Source organism: Apteryx mantelli, chromosome 3 (assembly GCF_036417845.1).
Source record: "Apteryx mantelli isolate bAptMan1 chromosome 3, bAptMan1.hap1, whole genome shotgun sequence".
Lineage (NCBI taxonomy): Eukaryota > Metazoa > Chordata > Aves > Apterygiformes > Apterygidae > Apteryx > Apteryx mantelli.
In genome coordinates, this window is record NC_089980.1 from 10,482,078 (window position 1) to 10,501,037 (window position 18,960).

Genomic DNA, 18,960 nt, shown 5'->3' on the forward strand with positions numbered 1-18,960 from the left:
TTGCATGAAACTGAATTATGTATATAATTCTATATGCTGCCAGTAAGAAATGTTGTTTCTTTGTATAAGCCTCTGTTCTATTATTGTTTCCTCTAGTGCTTCATGAATAGCTGCCAACAACATTATGGATTTGACATATGAACTTTTAATTTAACTTGTAGTAGATTTCATATCTTTTTCAGATCTGACATGGCAAATTTGATCACCTAATTTGACTGTGTATTAAGGCAGGTTATAGAATTTTACCTGGTAATTCTTGAATTGTATAATTTTTTTTGAATTTATGAGCTATTATTTAGAGAGACATCTCATCTTTTCTTAATTCATTACTGCTTTTGTCCCAGTAAATCCTAGCATTATGTCATCAGAGTTTGCCTGCTTACAGCCAGCCTAGAGTAGCAGGCTGAGTGAGTGCTAAAGATGAGCCAGTAGATATATTCTTAATGATCAGTTAACCCACACAAACTCCAGTATTTATTCCTGTCTGTTCAGTCACTTCCAGGAGGTTAGGGTGAAATTATTACAGTTGCACATGATAAGGTATATGTTATCTTTTGGTTTTGTTCCCATATTACACCTGGCTGGCTTGCATTATCTTTAAATTTCATGTACTACTTTGTGTTTGTCAACTTGAGTCTGATTCCTCCCCCACCATGTGATTTACTCTAGCCAATAATTTTGCTTAATATAGTTAATAAAATTAATGTTTCTATACCTAGCAATCCAAGTTTATGTGGGCTTTATGCTTTTGATCAGTATCTCTTCCATAATGGTTTCATGTAGCATGAAACATGATGATAAAGACCTAACAAAATTAGGATTCTCCTCATAGAGATTTACTAATGCTTCCCATGTGTGACAAACAGTGGACTTAGTACCTAGACTGTGACTATACTAACTGAAGGAAAACACTTTTTATTATTAAAATTCTCTTAATAACATGTGGGGCTAGCACAGTTGAAGAGAAGACTCTGCTGTGGTTAGGCAAAAATAGATACCTGTTTCCTACATCTCTAACATTTAAAAAGGAAAACGTCTTTGCTACTTCTCTGCACTATGGCAGTTTGCCCCCTTTTCTTTGGTAGCATCTTTGCTACCATGTGGTAGCATTTTTGTGATCAAAGGCATCTTTGTTTCTTCCATCAAATTCCTTGGGTTTAATTTTTAGAATCAGTTTTATTTGTTGATTGAGCTTTATTCTCCTCAGGTGTTCATGTCTGTTAGGCTATATCCTGTTTCTGTCTTGTGAGCATCATTTGAAGTACAGTAAAATGAAATGTAAAAAGTCCTGAGAAAAATCTGGCACTCAAAGGTGCTAAAATATTTGTGAGTGCTGAAAGTCAAACTCCTTAGGAAGTGATGTGAATAAGAGAAGAAATTCAGGAATAGAACAAGTGTTTCTAAGAGCGTTAAACACCTTTCAAATAAGTCAGGTAATGTGTTTCTTTCTAAGGTATTTATTAAAAGTTTGATAGGATAATTTTCAAAGAAATTATTGCAATAAATTCATGCAAGATAAACACTATTATTACACGTTTTTAGGAATCTTTAATGTTATGATATAAAGACCAGAACTGACAGTTAAAAATACTTAAAATATTTTAAAGTTACTAATACATATAATAATATGTATTAGTATGTATGTATTACAATAAATCATCTGTTAGGTATATTCCATATATATAGCAAACATTAAATCTAAAAGAAATCTAGCTGGTAAGGCTCTGTTTCTGTATCCTATTTTGTAATAGAAATTATTTTCCTATTATAGTAATTAGCTTTAATGTCTCATTATACCTTCTTGGTATTCATATTCTGGTCACTTGAGAAATTTAAGATTCTTTAATTTTGGAAAATTGGCTTGTCATTAACTTGGAAAATATTTTCACCTCTTGGTGAAGAGAGAACTAGATGTGTTAATCCTGTTGTATTAGGGAGCAAGGAAAGCAAATTATTGCTATTTTACTCATAAAAAGAACAAAGAGTTGTGAGAAATATTTTTATGCAAAGCATGATGCTTTTAATTAAACAGTAAGGAAAAAATGCATCTTATCACAATTTATAAAGAAAAATTTGGGTTTTTTTAGGTTAACATTCCAAACAATTCTATTAGCACTAGGCATTTGGAAAAATATTAATACTGTTGTCTCTATTATACAGTATACTACATTTCTGAGGGCATATCAGATGGATTGGATTAAAGTAACTATGGAGATAGGAGCTCTTAAAGATGACAAGATCAGTATTTAGCTACCTTTTGAACATTTTTATAATTAAACTATTTATTATTATTATTTATTAAACTATTTTACCTACTTTTTTTCCTGTCACAAATATGAACTACAAATTGTTTTGAAAGATAAAATTCTTAAAATAGAACTGTAGAAACGCACTATTGTCTTCTGTGGGAAGTGGAGTGGGAGAGGATTTTTTGTTTGTTTGTTTGTTTTTAAGTAGTCTGCCTAAATAAAATATAGGCTAGTATAAACTATCCATTACTTTTTTTATGCAAGCCTTTTACTGGAAAGGACTACATTTAAATATTCATGATGTTTCATGTCTTGCTCCACAAATAGTTCCTGTGCAAGTTGTTGGGAGTGACGTGTATTCTAAAACGAGACTACCAAGATCTTCCCTGAAGTGATGGTCAGTCCTGGATAGGAAAAGGATAGTTACATTGAAATGGTAAAGTGTCAGAGGAGGAGTTTTCATGCTACACTACTTTGATTTGTAACTGAACATAATAACTCATTGAAGTCTTACTACAGAATTTGAATCCCTTGTGATGTGCTGTGAGTAGATCCATAGTTCCCCTCCAGCCTTTTATAGCTACCACATATCTGGTTGAGCCAAGCTGTAAAAGAAAGATGATTTTTTTAAATTTGCCTAAAGATGCCTTTCTTCTTATGCTAGAGCAGTACATCATCTTTGTAGTGTTTCTTTCATTTTGCTACAAAGAACTAGAGATTTGAGACATGAATCCTTACACCTCTGTTGATGGTTCTAGGGTAATAGTGATGGACGACTCAGGGATTTTGGAAGGCTTGGATGGGAAAATGATATAGAAATATCTTTTGTATGTTACATTTTTGGAGTTAGTACTTCAATAACTCTTCTTTAAAAGCTGCTACAGGTGGGATTGAGAGCATTTCATGCTGTTTAGCTTATTGATGACTGAATATTTTTGAAGTTGACTGCCTCTAGGAGCCTTTGACCTTAGTGTTTTCTTTCAACTGTTTGAAAGCCAAGGCTGTCCAATAGATGATGCTGACTCCTGAGTCAGGGAATGGGATTGCTAAGCATACGGAGAATGCTGCAAGTTTGATTTACAATTTTTACATTCAGGAATTGAATAATTGTGATGTTAGTGATGTAGTACCCCAGTACATCGATTTGATGGAATATCATTGATTGAATTTCTAAGTAAAGACTATTTGTCTTCTGTTGATTTTGGTTTTCTTTCCACTGAAGTAAGATTCTTACAGCATAGCTATTTTTAAAGGCTCTTTTTTATGTAGCACATAAATTTCCTGTCTTATAGCATATAGTGAGTTAAAGTATAACTTAACATATGTAGTATTTGTGTAATTTTGACTGAAGATAAATTATGTAGTCCTGAAGGAGTCTGGCTGTATATAGAATAACTAACTGTCTTTATTGCAGGAATATATATATATATAAAAATAAAATTTGATGAAATGTGTTCAGAGAAATAATTACGTAATTTAGTTTTTTGCTGTATTTCTTTTAATAGCTAGCAATAATCATGCTCCATGCTCCTCCTCTGCTCCCCAGAAGAAAGGGGGATATTACATCTGCTCTTGACGTAATTTATCGTATTTTTGGGATCAGGACTTGCTCTGTTTTTTCCAGACATCTCTCTTGCTTATTGTGCAGGATTTTTCTAGATCCATCAGATAACTCTCCTGCTTCTTCTGCAGGATTATTTTGGTTTTATCAGACCTCTTTCCTGCCTGCTCTGGGTCTTTGGGTCTTACCTTACAGATTTTACTACTTCTGTATGTTTTCCTCTACCCCATTTGTGCAGCTATACCACAAATCTTCCTTTGCCCCATTGTGTTTATGTATAACATATATATTTATTTAGCTGTGTGACAAATTGCTTGTGACTGGTTATACTGTAGGTAGTGTTACAATGTTACAGCAGGCTTATACACAGTCTGTGGTTATGCTATTGTAGTGTGCTTATGTCTGGGTTCAAGGCAAGCAAATACTGATTGTATCTGCTTCTCCTTTATGCTTCTACTTTATGGGTGGAAAAGGCCTCTGCTTTAAATGTCTGCTCTACGTTTTAGCTATAATTGCAGTTTATATATTTCTCGTCTTGAAGGTTCAATATCACTAAAGTAACTTTCACTTTCTGAGTAATAATTTTGCAGTATGTGACTGCAAACAGTACAGGAAAAATTTGTTGATTGTTTGATAACTGTTTCTTTTTGAGGTTAATTTATGCTAGTGAGTAATTCTTCTTAAGTCTTATAAGATCTTCTTGGGGTTTTTTTTCTTTCCCAAACTATATTTTAAGCCAAGTTTAAGTTGTTTCTCAAGATTCCAATCTTGTTAAACTGCATCTTATACTGGAAACAAATGCATTTATTTGTGACTTGTTACATTTTTCTTTATAGTGGAATTTCTGTGGAGCCATACAACAGAGAGCATGTGTGTAGGATATATGTCTGCACAGGATGGCAAAGCTAAGGTAAGCCCTGAATAGGTTGTAATACAGGAGAATTAGTGCAGAAGCTAAGGATATATAAGGATGTAATATATATTGAAATGCCTGTTTTTAAGAGAAGGGAAAAAGTGCATAAGCCATTAATTGTACCTATTGATAGAGCATTTCTAATGCCTTGTCTATTTTTTCAATTGTAGCAGTTAATAAACCTACACTAATATATGTAATATATCAGGAAAAGGTGCCACACACAAATGTATTTCTGCTGCCTTCCCTGACAGTTACTGTCAACTTTATCCAGCTTGATTAAGTTATATTGGCCATTTAGGGTGATAGTATTTCTCTGTGGATATATCTTCTTTTGGATAAAGCAGTTGCATTAACAAGGAAGAAAGGAGAGGATATAAAACAAAAACTTTGGGGTAGTTCCTAGAACAGCATCTATGACAAACAAATTGGATATTGACATCCATGTTTTCATTTTCTTGGGGTTTAATTAAAATTTTTTGGGGAATGAGAGAAATAATTTAATGTTAAAACTAAGTTTAGCAGTGGAAACTGGAAAAAATCCTTAACATCAAATAGTAGCGATTAACTGAAAAGGAGGAGAGGAACCATCTGTTCTCAGGAGTATAGCACTGAAGGGAGAAAAAAGCAGGTATTGTGATGTAGCAACTGTTGCATTCAGGGAAGGTGTTTGGACAATAAGAATGAGAGATTATGGGAGAAGCTGAAATGCAAGCAGAGAATAATTTCTGTAGACATTTATAAATGTATAGCTGTGGATATTCAAGACTGAGAGTGAACAGTCAGAACTTGTTGCAGAAAGTGACAAAAATGGGGAAAGAACTAATTAAGAGGAAGGTTCACTGATAAGGTTAAAATAATGGGAAGGAGGGATTTACAGGAATACTTTGCATGGACTACAGGAGGAGATGACAACCAGGAAGTTTATACTGGCAGATAAGAGTAATGAAGACTTCCAGTGTTTTGATGGTAGAATTTATAGAAGGGTGAATTTTAAAGCCTGAAAAGGGAAAGAATTTGGTGAGGACCTGGATTTGCTGACTGTCTCCAGAAATGGCTGCTTGTGTCTCAACTGAGAAAGAAGTTTCAGTCATTAGCAGTGGGAGGGATAGAGGACTGAAAAAGAAAGCGAAGGATTTGGGTTTTGGTTTGGTTTGTGGTTTTTATTTTTTTTTTGGCTGGATTTCATTTGAGAGGCAAATATAAAAGAGGGTGTGTGTGAGATAAGTGAAAATGTACAGAAGAAAGAAATCAACATCAGATAATTTTACACACTGAAACCGGAATAACATGCTGGCCAAGCACTGGGAATTGTTGAGTTCATCTGAGGAGTGAATATGGATAGAAAAAAAGACAAGAATGCCTCAGAAGGAGGAGGAGGATAAAAAGCAGCTGGCAAAAGAAGTGCTGGTAGAGGTATTAGTGATGTGCTCTTTCATGGCATATGGAAAGTTCTTTCTAGTTAATTATTTGTGGAATAGGGTGTGTTATTACTTTTTTTTTTTAATATTTAATTTAGATTTTATTAGAAAAGGATCCAAAGTCAGACTAAAAGCTCAGATTGACCTGAGTGAAACTATAGCAAGCTCTGCTGCAGATGTTTTAATCTTCATTAGTTAATTTAAAATTCATTATGTTGTGTTTCCAGTGAAATAGGGAGAATTATTAAAATGTGAAATGTTAAATGATTATAACGTGTACACCTGCCTCTGGCTTGTATGGTAAGGCTCAAAAGCTGTTTCTAAGGAAATATTATTGTTTCTTTCTGATAGTGTCTCTCTAATTAATAAATAAATGCTAAATATGAAATCTGTCTGGTAATGAGTACTAGCATGACAGTGCCATGCCCAGAGATGTTTTCCTACTCACGGTTGCAACATTTGACATCTGGTGTACATTGTTTTCTTACTGCTGGTAAATTCTCCAGCTGGTAATCTTGATTGCGCTGACAGAAACAGCTGCTCCACTTGGTTCACTTTTAAATTATGTTTTTGACCTTCATTGAAGAGTTAATCCTCCTCCCTTTCTTCCTCCTTTGAGTCTGTGGCCACAAATGCTTTCCAGAGAAAAACCACAAATGCTTTTGCTGCTGACTTCTATTGATCAAAAAAAGTCTTCTGTCATAAAAGCTGGAATTTTATTCTGTTACAACTAGGGCTCAGTTATAGATGGAAAACTGGGCTTGAAATAGAACACAATGTATTGCAAGCAAAAAAAAAAAAAAAAAAGCAACCCTCAGAGTAACAGTTTTGAGTTAATTTTGAGTACTTGCCATGAAAGAATAATTGTATAAGAATTCATAAAATATAAAATATCACTTGTACATGGGTGCCATATATAGCAAAATGGTCAGGCAGCTTATAGGGAAGCATCTTGTTTTCCTATTCCTTCTGGGTTGGTAAAGAGTTTCAATTTTTGTTTCTTTCACCAGTTCAGGACTCAAGTTTTATTCTTAAACCAGGGGATTGTCACAGTGGCTGATTTTGGGCTGGTTAATATTAATAAGCAAGAAAATAGCAGATATATTTGCAGCAAGATTTCTAGAAAGTGAGAAGCTTTTGAAGTGTGTAGTATTGTGAATTAGACCATTCTAATATTAGAACCATAATTATAAAAAGAGATGCACACTAAGTGCAAAAAGATCCTGCTTTATAATCTTAGTGTGATTCTTTGTGTTTTGGAGGTTAATGCATTTCAAAATAGGACATAGTGAATGGTGGTCCTGAATCCCACACTGAGATTGTGGCGATATTGGAGGCCTTTCTTACAAGGCACGCACTTAGACTCTTACAAGTTGGACACTAGCTTGCCTGGAAAAACTGCATGCTTGAGAGGTGGAAACATATTCAACGAATTAGCTATCAGCATCTCATTGAAAAAAAAAAAGAAAAGAAAAGGGAAACAGGAAAGTGGGACCAGAGACTTGAAATGGTATGTACATCTGACCTACTGGTGCTTCTGGCTTTTTGTACTGTGAGCTCTCCAAGTACTGATTTGGAATCAGCCTTGCAATGAGGGTTTATTTCATACAGATTTAGGAGACACTGCGAGAAGACTGGGTTCTACAGCCTGCCATTTACCTCCAGATTAGACTGCCCAAAAGCTCACTTGCCAGCCTAAATGCAGAAAATGGCTGAGCCAGCAAGAGCCATAGGACAGTTTTGCACTGTGACTAATAATTGTTTGATTTAAAGTATACTTTCTAGAAAGGTATCTAGTCTACATTGTTTCAACATTAGGCCTGTTTTTTAGGAGGGTGAATGGACCCCCCCAAGATCCCCTGAAGCAAGCTCTTGCATTACCTTCTATATGATGGTGCAATTGTCACATAGTCTGACATGCAAGCATTTCTAGCCAGTAGGGAAGTTGTTAAATATTCTAGTCTTCTGTGGAAGTTTCTGCCTACAGCTGTGAAAATCAATAGAAAATATTGCTCTTTGGACTTACTCTGCACTCATCCTTCTCCTCTTGTAGTGGTAACTGCTGTGTCAGCAAAGGTTAAGTTTTCTAGATTGAAGGACTGGAAAGTTAAATGTCTTAATGAACTGAGGAAGTATGTTTATTACTTTGTCTCACTGTGATGTTGACTCATAAATTACGTGATACAAATCCAAGATCTTTGGTAAGTTCTTAGCCCTTTTAGATTTCCTGCCCAAACTTTCTTCTTTTTCTGAGGTACAGAATAGCCTTCCAGATGTTGTTTATGGATCCATAACAGATCCAGCAGCTGATCTTAGCTAAGATCATCAACTAGGAAGGTCAGTCTGTTACCAGAGCTCTGCCCTGTTTGAAGATATTTTGACTACTTTCAATTAATCAATTCCAATTTTCTTGAACTATTTGCCTGAGCTGAAGGAGCCCAGGTTTCTTAGCTGTGTTAAGATCTTCTGAATGTCTATTATGGTTCATAGGGTGCCTCCATTTTCTCTGGACACAGCAGAGCCTCCTGTTGTGATTAGGTCACACCTTGAGAGCCTAAGTAATTTTGTTGTTACTGTTGGGAAAAGATCTCCATCCTGATAACTGTGGTATAGCTTCCTGGAGTTCCATCCATACTTTCACAGGTGGTGTACAATGTTTGAGCTCTTGTGGGTTGGTGTGAATTTTGGTAGGGAAGTTTCACAGTGTCAGTTTGCATGAGGGGCTTTGAGACCTTCTGCCACATGATTTGGGAGGGGGAAAGCTGACTCCTTGAATTCACCCATACTATGATTTTAGGTGTAGATGGAGAGCTGGAAGGAAAGGTTAGCAGGTAGGTTACAAGTGACTTGACTCCTCTGAATTACCTAGTGCTCGTATCTCCTTGTTTCCTGTCTGCTTTTCCCCTCTGAGGCGCTAAAAGGAGAAGTTCCATTTTCAAATGACAGTGCAATGTACACCTGCAGTGTGAGTGTACGTGTGAACTGTACCTCTTGAATGGTCTGGCTAAGGACAGAGGCAATCCTCCTTTGAGAAGTGTTGCTTTTGTGCCTGTTCAGCATTGTGTATCTGTGCATGATCATTCAAGCTGGAGCCCTTTTAGCACTAGCAGTGTCTGCAGAGTATTTGCTCGCTCCTTGCCCCTGATTTTATGCACTGAATATAAGTTGGCAGGACATGCCATACGACTTCTTTTTTCCTGAATCTCCAAGTTCCTGCTATTAACTTAGTGACATAGAATTGTTGATGGTGAATAATGTTTTTCCGTAAAAATAGGTGTGTTTTCAGTAGTTTTTGAAGTCTGATTGCTTCCTTCCAAGTGAAAAAATCAAAACTCAGTATCAATACTGTGCATTTTTGGTCCTGCATTATCTGTATGTATTTGAAATAATTTTTCAGCACAGTATGGTTCTTATGAAGGCAGTATTTTCACATTTACTATGTAATTCCTGTATACTTAGGGAAATATAATGCAGTTGCATAGGCTAACTTGTGAGCATACACATATTCTGGTTGTACCTGGTACAGCTTTCTTGATTTACTTGCATATATATTTTCCCAAAATAAAATAGTTAAATTATTACTAAGTTATGTTGACTGTGCCCAGTTTAGTCACTAATAGATTTCTGGATAGACAGTTCACGGTTCTTACTTCTGCTGGCAATTTTCCTCCACTTAGTTTATGACCTCAATTAAAACTTAGTTCTTCCTGCTTTTATAACCAGCTTCACTCTTCCATGTATTCCTCAGCAGATTTATTTATTTTGTTTTAAAAATATGCTTTTGAGGAGGCTGGGTAAAGACTGGTAGGGAGAAAACAGTCTGCTTGTTTGAGTTGTTGTTTTAGTGCTCTCAGTTAAGTACTTGGACATTGCAGTTGTTCACACAGTTTCTGGTCTTTTGTTTGATGTTGTCTTCCATGGATGCTGTATTCTTTATCATATGTAATATGAAGCTGAAACAAAATAAGTTATAAAAAGCAAAATCCCCCCAAACAACCCACCAACAGCAACAACCGAGTCTGCAATACAGAAATGAAAACCATTGGGAACCTGCAGGACGTACTTGTGGTATGTTGTAACTGCATGTTTGAGTTAGGATGGGGGCAGGAATGTGAAGTATCAATTATGGCAACTTGTAGCAAATACTAAATTAAAGTGGGGATCCCCAGAAAATAATTTTTTATTTGATATAATTTATTTTTAACCCTGACAAAGTCCTTTTTGCTTTACAACAAGGTTTTGCAAGGTATTTAGCTGCTTAATTCCAATTTAAATTAATGTATATTTGTTGCCTTAGTACATTTATAAATCTGGCATAATTCTATAGAGATGTGTGTACTATGAAGCAGTGCTTAAAAAAAAAAGGTATCATAGTATATTTACTAGATGCGAATTAGTGCTATTGTACCCAATGATCAACTCTTACATATCAAGTGTTGTACTAAATATATTTATAACTTAAACTGAAATTTTTTTTAAAGATTTCTGTTGTAAATAAAATTCACCATAATTAGCCGTCTTTTCCTTTAGTACTTACTACAGTAAAAGATTGAAATTAGTTTCATAACAGTTTTTCTCCTGGAAACTGTAACATTTTTTTCATCAAATGTGATTTAAAAAAAAAAGCAGTTTCCAAATCAATAGTGCACTTCTAAACTGTTTTAAACAGGAAAGTAATGGAATGTGTGTTTAAAGTGTTGCTAACCCAAGAAAACAAATCCTTTTGAGATATTGTTGTAGTTCAGCTTTATAGATTTTAGTTTTTCTAATAGCTAGATGACCTAAACAACCATCATTTCTAAAAGTCTAGTTATAATATTGAATACAGTCCAGATTTAGTTGCCATTTTAAGTCTCTATGGCAGGTCCTGTGATCTGTTCGTACAACATGAATTACTAAGCTTTATCTTATGGCAGGTTTTAATATTGCAAACTCAATATACCATTCTTTCCATTTTTTAATGAACCAAATTCAGGTTGCTTTGCAGGATATGGGGAAACAGTAGTGGAGCATGTTGTATTGCATATTGCTGTGTTTGGAGACATCCATTAATGACAACTGCAGTCTACACCAAGTGCTGTGGATGCAAACAGAAACTATCTTTCAAAACAAATTTCATTTTCCAGTTTTAAGAAACATAGTGGACAGTGAGGCCTTTTACAATTCACTCTTCCTGTTGAGATGTTAGGTATTGTAATCAGATTTTAATAGACTTTACTAACTGTAAAATATAGCAAAATTACTTTCCTCTATGTCTAAAGTAATATATATGACAAACGCTGATTACAGTGATCATTGTTGGGTTTTCTGGTAATAAGCTCTCGTATTTCACCTTGTAAGTAAAAAGGTTTTTGAAAATCCCTTGTCAGGAGAAGGGCAACTATCCAGTTGCTCATTGGGTGAAGAAATATGTCTTGGAAGGATCTTAATTCTAAAATTTGAAAATTAGTGGAAAAACTTACTAAGTCATTTTAGTTAACAGCAACACTAAGTCAAATAACTTAGTTGTTCATTTCAGACTGCAGAGACACTCTTTTTAAGTTCATGAGACAGGAAAAGTATATGTCACATACTTTTTTTTTTTTTTTTTTTAATCTGCACTCTTGTCTGGAGATTGGGGAATCATTCAGAAATTCTTACTTGGAAAGAACTCTGTGCATACAGTCGAGTTCTCTCATAAAAAATATAGTATTTATACTACTTGGAAATAACCTTCGGTGCTGAGATACCAGTTAAAATATTTGACTCATAGATCTTCACAGAAATTATGGGCTCTGAGATGGGAAAACAAGTTCAAGTTTTTGGGCTGAGTTCTTGTATAAAACCAAAAGTTCTGGAACTTTCCTCATATTTGACTACCACACCTTAGAATAGAACAGAGTAGATGAGATTGCTTATCTAGGTAAATGAATGTAAATGCGACTACCTGACTTAACATCTGCAAGTCAGAACAGTAAAAATCACATTTTAAAATATGTGACAGTATTTTAGAATACCCCTACAAAAGCCTGGAGTAGAGAGCTGAATAAATGATTGGTTGGTGCATTGTTCTAGAGTGCCTAAATATGTGTATGAATGATTTATATTAAAATGCTTTAGTTTCCAACTTTCTTAAAATTTGATTCTTTCTGATGCATTATACTATTGTTTTTAGATGTAGAAGTAGTGTTTAATAATTTATTTAACCCACAGAATGGATTTGAGCTTGGAAAACTGTTGGCTTTTTGAAAAACTTGTATTGAGAATCCTTATTCTCCCTGCCTGTGAGCTGGATATGCTCCATGTGCACATCTGCCCTTTGCTCACAAGGGCAATCAGTCTGGCACCTCTCTTTTTTTGAAAGTTCCTCCAAAAGTGAATTGCATGTCGAGTAAATTATTCCGATAGCAGAAGCCTGCCTCTAGTTGCTGCTGTTTTGTGGGGCACCTTCTCCTGTCTTATGGCATGTGTTCATTAAAGCTGTGATGGAGGAGAGCTTCCCAGGAGAGGGATCAGCAGAGGATGGCTATTGCTGCCAGAACAGACTATTGCTGCCTGGAAAAGAGGTTGAGAATAGTTGGACAGATGGTTCTTATGGTGGGAGCATGTACCCAGCTAGAAAGTTTGTATGCTTCTGAGTGATATCAAATTTACAAAGAATATATGTGTATGGTACTTTTTTCTTTAAGAAGTAAGGTGCTAGAAAGCAAATTTAATTAAGTACATGATGTCCTTTGTCTCCGTTTCATTATATTTCATCTCAATAGTGTAATGAATGGAAAAAGTTTGTTTTATAAATTATTCTGTCCAAGGCACATCTTGAGCATGTAATAATAATAATAATAATAATAAAAAAACCCGAAACACATGAATTACTCCCTAGATTTGCTTAAGAACTGAATGTGCTGCCATCTGGTAGTTGTACTCTGTCCTCTTGGCAGTGGTTGATTGACTTCAATTTCCTCATGCAGCGCTGTCTGTCTTTTGGCTTAAACACGGTATTCATTGTACACTGTATTTATGCTTTTAATAAAAAAACCCCGAAGCTTTCGTGACGTTCTTATATGAATAAAATGAGGAGGCTAGCTCTTTACAGACTGGGGGGAAAAAAAAGTTGTTCTTCATACGTGCTATTAGTTTACCTCAACGTTGTTTGGGAATCTTTATCTATGAGACATGAAATAAAGTAAGTCTTGGCACAACCTGAAATATTAAAAAGAAGGTAATACTGAAAATGTGTAGCTTAAAAAATTGATCAAATGTAGCTGATGAAAAGATGAAATCATATGTTTTCACTGTAGTAGTTAACACTTATTTCAGGGCAGCGTGACCTATTAGTTTTGGACTTGCAGGGTGGTGGGGAACTTTCCAGGGCACATAAGAGACTGCATGGGCAATGTCTGTAGCGTAGGGTCGTTGTGTGGTTTTGATTTGGTTAGGGGGGAAAGGAGGGTTGGGGCTTCTTTCTGGTGACAGGTACATAGAGCAAGAACCAGTGTCTGAGGGATGGTTAACTTGGTTGTGCTTTTAAGGAGAGAGGGAAAAAAAAAGAAAAAAAAATCAAGTATTTCTTGTAGCATTTATCTTTTTGCTCTTGTAGACTGGGCATGAGATTTCTCCTCTCATGTACAGGCAGAGATCTGGGGTTACGAGGTTGTTTCATAGTCCATTCTATCAGGATCAGTGCTTCTACTGGGCCCTTACCAACTTCATATTTCTCTGGGAAAGTAAAGCAAATCAAAATTTTTTCAGGGACAGTATTTGGGACTGAATGGGTAAAATTTATTTTTAAGGATATCTGAACATCCCAGTCATTCCCAATCTATCTTTACTTAGTATACAGTTTGCCCCAAAAGAACAAAATTTGCCCAAGTATAAAGTTTGCCAAAAAGTTCCATGGAACTGAGTGAATGATTAATTCAAGAAATTTTTTTCTTTTCCTGTTTTTGTGCTGCTAGGCATGATTTCCCCCATATGTGGGTCCATTCAACTTGTAAAGCTGACGGACTAATCAAATTCAATTAAAAGCCATCCAGTGTTGTTCTTTTTTGCTTGTTTGTTTTTCATTTTTTTCAATCTAAACCTAATCTACTGAACAATCTAGACTTAATGTAAAATGTGATGTTGAGATATAAAAATGTAACAAACTGTACAAATAAGTTCTGTGGTTGCATTTAAAAACCGAAAATGTTCTTTCTTATTAATTACTAGAATTCATTCTTATGGCTAAGAATAAGGATGACATAAGAATTCACTTGGGAATTTATCTGAAGGCATGGCAATTTTATCTTTTCATATTACCTGTTATGTAACAGATATTTGAAATATATCTGTCTGGGGTTTGTTCTACACAAGGCACTTATTGCTGAAAGTAATATCAAGTAGTCAATGTAAAACAGCAACAGTATTTGCTCTTTGAAAGAAGTATTCATACTGCATACTTTGTATATCTGCATACTATTTATATATGTATAAATGTGTATATGATATACATAGATAGATAGATAGCCAAGTAAGCTATGCTTAAATTACAAATATTTGACTAGCTCCTCACCCCCTCCTTGTATTTTTTTTTCCATTCCTTGCTCAAGATCTTATTAGGATATTATATTTAATTAGTGTTTAAAATAACAGTTTTTAAGTTTAATGTGGATTCAATAGCACCTTATATTTTGCTCCTGCAATTATTTGAGGATGTGCTAGGCATTTAACTTTGCTTGGTTGTTGGATAAGTCAAACTTATGTAAAAAGTTAATTCATAACTTGGGCCAGAAAACTAATTTACACAAATCAGGTCTGTTGTAGTTATAATGAAAAATTTTATTATAAGATTCATGCTAATCATGATAGTTCTAAGATTTCTTCGGTTTTGGTAACAAGTTTCCTCTCTTGTGCTACTAAGCGGAATCTTTGGGCTTCGGTGCTTTTTATTGTATTGCTACTGTGGTCTGCTAATAACTCAGCCTGACTGATCCTGCTTATAAATGATGCCTGATTCAGATTAGACTGATTTGCTTTGATTGTGGTATCTCACTAAACAGTCAGTGGCATTCTTCCATTGAGAAAAGGTTGTTACTGTGCCCTTTGAACAATGCTTTTACACTGTCATTCCATCCCACTTTTCATTTCAAATTTTTCGTAGGCCTGGAAAAATATCTTGGGACTTCTGGTCTTAAAAATCAAAAATACCCTTCCACTTGTTTCTCTCTCTCTCTTTTTTTTTTAAACCTATGAAATAACAGCTCCAAAAATTGTCAGCTACATTTGAGAGAAACTGTAACAGATTTGAAAGGAATCTTTTCTTCTTGAAGTGGTCAGTCACAATTGTAACCAAAATTGTTCTAAAAGTAGGAAGATGTTCATATATCAAGCAGGAATGCTAAAGATCAAAGTTCTACCAGTAGAATGAAAACCTTTAAATGCTTTTAATTAAATTTCATTCTGTAATTCAACTGAAAACAAGACCACCTAAGAGCAGACACAAGGATACCCTTATCAAGAAAGGAATTAAAAGAAGCTGTCTCTCTGAAATATAAAATGCCTGTGCGATGCAGTGAATTGTTGTTACAGCATCAAATAACTTTCTGTTCAATTAGTACAAGCTATTCTTACTGAACTTTTACATCCACAGTTTTTGTCACAACTCATTGCAAGATATACATTTTACAGCACTTAAATCTTACAAATAGGATAATGTACATGCAAAAACTTAAATATGTAGTTGGCTGCACTTAGAGGAAGCTGTAATTTTTTCATGCCGGCAACTTAACTGTTGTGAGTTCTATATCATAGTAGGAGTCACTCCTGGTTTCTAATTTAATAATTGTTTAATCATTAAATTGTCTAAGCATTAATGAGTCACTTGATGAAGTGTGTAACTAGTGGGGGGAGTGAAGGACAGCATCCTGTTTCAGTGGGAGGAGTGGCTGGAGTGTAGCTTGGAGCTAGTGATTCCCTGCCACGGACACTTTCTGCCTTAAGGCCTTGGAAATGCAGCTATCAGCCCTATTGCATTTTAGAGTAGCCTTAAAGCTTTTTAAAGTTTTGCCAGAGTCCACTCAACAGCTCTGAAAGTTGGAAACAGTTTGTGGAAACTTGCTTCTCACTCCTTTTGTTGTTCTGTTTAAACACTGCTTTAGCCACTTGGCTTTATATGAAAACAGTCAATGTATCTGTAAATGGCGCTGCAGTATTTCCATATCAACAGTGTAGAAGAAAACATAAGTAGCTTTCACAGTATAAAAATGCTGCATGTAGGGAAAAAAGATAGTTTAATCATTACTTTTAACAGTAAGCCAAAATATCTTTTAATATGTGAATGCTTCTGCCCAGCAGTAACTAAATATACCACAGAATATAAAGGATTTCTTTGCAGATTTTTTATTTCACTGAGTATAATAGAGTAACAAGCTGAACTTCTATGTGTGTGCATGCACACACACACGTGCTTTTATTTTCTGGTTTAAATATTGCAGAGCCATCTCAAATGCTTGCTTTTAAAAATTACTTTTTACAGCTCAGTCCTCCATGGAAAAGAAGCCTATTAAGAGAAATACAGTTGCTGTTTGTATCCATTTATTTGGCAGTTGGCAACAAATACCTTAGTGGAAACCTTTGGATTTTTTAAGTTGACAACTAGGTATTCTATGTAGCAAAATTTCTTCTTTGCATTCTCATCATAGTGGTTGCCTTATGCTTTAAGGTGCAAGTTCATCTCTGTCAAGTATTTTATTCTGTGTAGGGTTTCTACAGGGTATATATTTCTGTTTGGAGTACTAAACTTTTTTGAATCTCTCTAATGGACAGGCCTTATATACCATGCAATTCTGCAGTTATTTTGATTTTGTTTTCACACTGAGTATCCCTTTAATCTAGTTTCAGTGAACTGGGTCATCCAGTTTATCTTTTCTACACATCTGTCATGGCCCTTCTCTTCATGTGTTAAACATTAACGCGCACAAAATAAAAGATTTCCAGTCGTTTGCAGCTTTTCAAGTTGCTTTGTAATTTACTCTCAGACTTCTGTAGTGGACCAGCTTAATTGTTCAATACTTGCAAGCTTGCTTTGTGTCCTGTATAATTTTGCCTCTCTTCTCACTTGATAATACTCTCAATTTTGCCACAGACTCACATTTCAAGACTTCCTCCCGGGGCCGTGGCAGGACAGTCTGTGGCAATAGAAGGAGGAGTTTGCCGTCTGGAAAGCCCAGAGAGTTGAACAGCTGATTCCTTGCTTCATTGTAGAGAATGTGAATGACTTTTTGTACAATAAGTCCTTTTGTGTTTTAACAGATGTTGGAATTTCTGCTTTGTTTTATATCCCGTATTGCAACCATGTGCACCATGAGACAAGTGCTGCTGTAGTTTATGTTCTCACTCTGTGAATGGGGGAGTGTGCACGTTCATTTTTTCCCCAATAAAATAGGAACTCTTCCCAGTTGTGCAAAGATCATGTATAGTTAATGATTATGCATTCATTGTTTTATTTTTGAAAAATATCTGAAGGTTGTAAAAAATTAATTTGAAGATGTGGTCGCAATTATCATTCATGTTCTAAATTTAAAAGTAACAGGCCTTTGAAGTGGCTATATAATTATGCAAAAATGATTATGGTTTCTAAGTTTCTCAATGGTTTAAGGAAATACAGTGGTGGTTTAAACATGGGTTGCTTTTTTGTCTCCCAATAAGGGGGAATTTTTTTTGTCAAAGAATGGTTTCAGTGAAACAAACTAGAGCAAAATTAAAGCTAGAATTGTTTTAAATAGTCTTATAGGTCATATCTCTGTTCCCAAACTAAGATGTTAATAGCTTCAAGCTGTATGTATTACAAAAAGCTATATGAAGATAATGTATTGTAACGTAGTCTTTATGTATAATGGAATATTACAATGTAAATAAGAAAATGTTTATGGAAAGATTCGATATTATTCCTTGCTTCTGTTTTAAATCTATTTTTAAGAGAGAGGTACAGAAATGAACATATTACTGGATGCGAAGTGCAATGTGTATTAAATGGATGTTGGGAGGTCTGATAGTAGCTTTCTTATTGATAAAGCAACTTCCTAAAGTCCAGCTACAGCATGGGTATTTATATAACTGTGTGTAATATATATGTACTGTGCATAAATTTACTGTAATTCTTTTTATACCTTCAACAAAACTGCATTATAAAACAATGTAATCCTTCTCTGCCTTGTAAAACACTGGCAGTTGAACTGTCTTTTGTCACCAGTTCTGATATGTTAGATCACCTGAGTCCTAAAAGTGTGTTCGGACATACGATCTTCCATTCAGTGCTTTTTTTTCTTCACAACATTGGCAGCAATAGAAGACTTTTGTAATTAATCCATTGTTCTGATAAGTATGCCAAAGAGAAACTAAAATAGTTCATCTTTTTTCCTGGTGGATATTTGATAATTCTGTTTTCAGAAGTAGTGGATGAATAGATATTCAGACTGTATTCACTTAACTGGGCATTGTACTTGCCTTTTTTGTAATGTTGTGCCTGCTTATAACAGACATACTTGACTGATTAAACGGTTACATTGGCTGTAGTACCAATTTTCCATGGATAAAAATCTTAATAAATTTTTTTAAAATCCTGAGTTCATTTTCACTGTTATGTTACAGCATACATTAAGATGTTGTCTTCTTTGTGTGTTTTTTTTTTTTTCCAAATTGTGACATCAGTACAAGCTTGTATGTTGAAAGAAAAATTTTCTAGCCAAGACTTGTGCAGCTGTACAGAAGTCATTTGAATTTTTTTGAAGTATGGGCTGAGTTTGTACTGTTATTATCTGAAATAGCAGTTTGCTTAATTTCTGTTCTTAGAAGTTT

The 18,960-nt window shown here is 34.9% G+C and overlaps 1 protein-coding gene across 2 annotated transcripts in view; it reads left to right on the forward strand.

The window, feature by feature from the left end:
* TASP1 (taspase 1) overlaps window positions 1–18,728 on the forward strand; it is a 101,116-nt gene extending 82,388 nt beyond the window's left edge. For both annotated transcript variants that reach the window (XM_067292701.1, XM_013960125.2), the window contains exons 13-14: window positions 4,647–4,720; window positions 17,249–18,728. In XM_067292701.1, coding sequence (XP_067148802.1) covers window positions 4,647–4,720; window positions 17,249–17,341 — 167 coding nt within the window. In that variant the 3' untranslated portion in view covers window positions 17,342–18,728. The remainder of the gene's footprint in view (window positions 1–4,646; window positions 4,721–17,248) is intronic.
* Window positions 18,729–18,960: the final 232 nt, after the last annotated feature.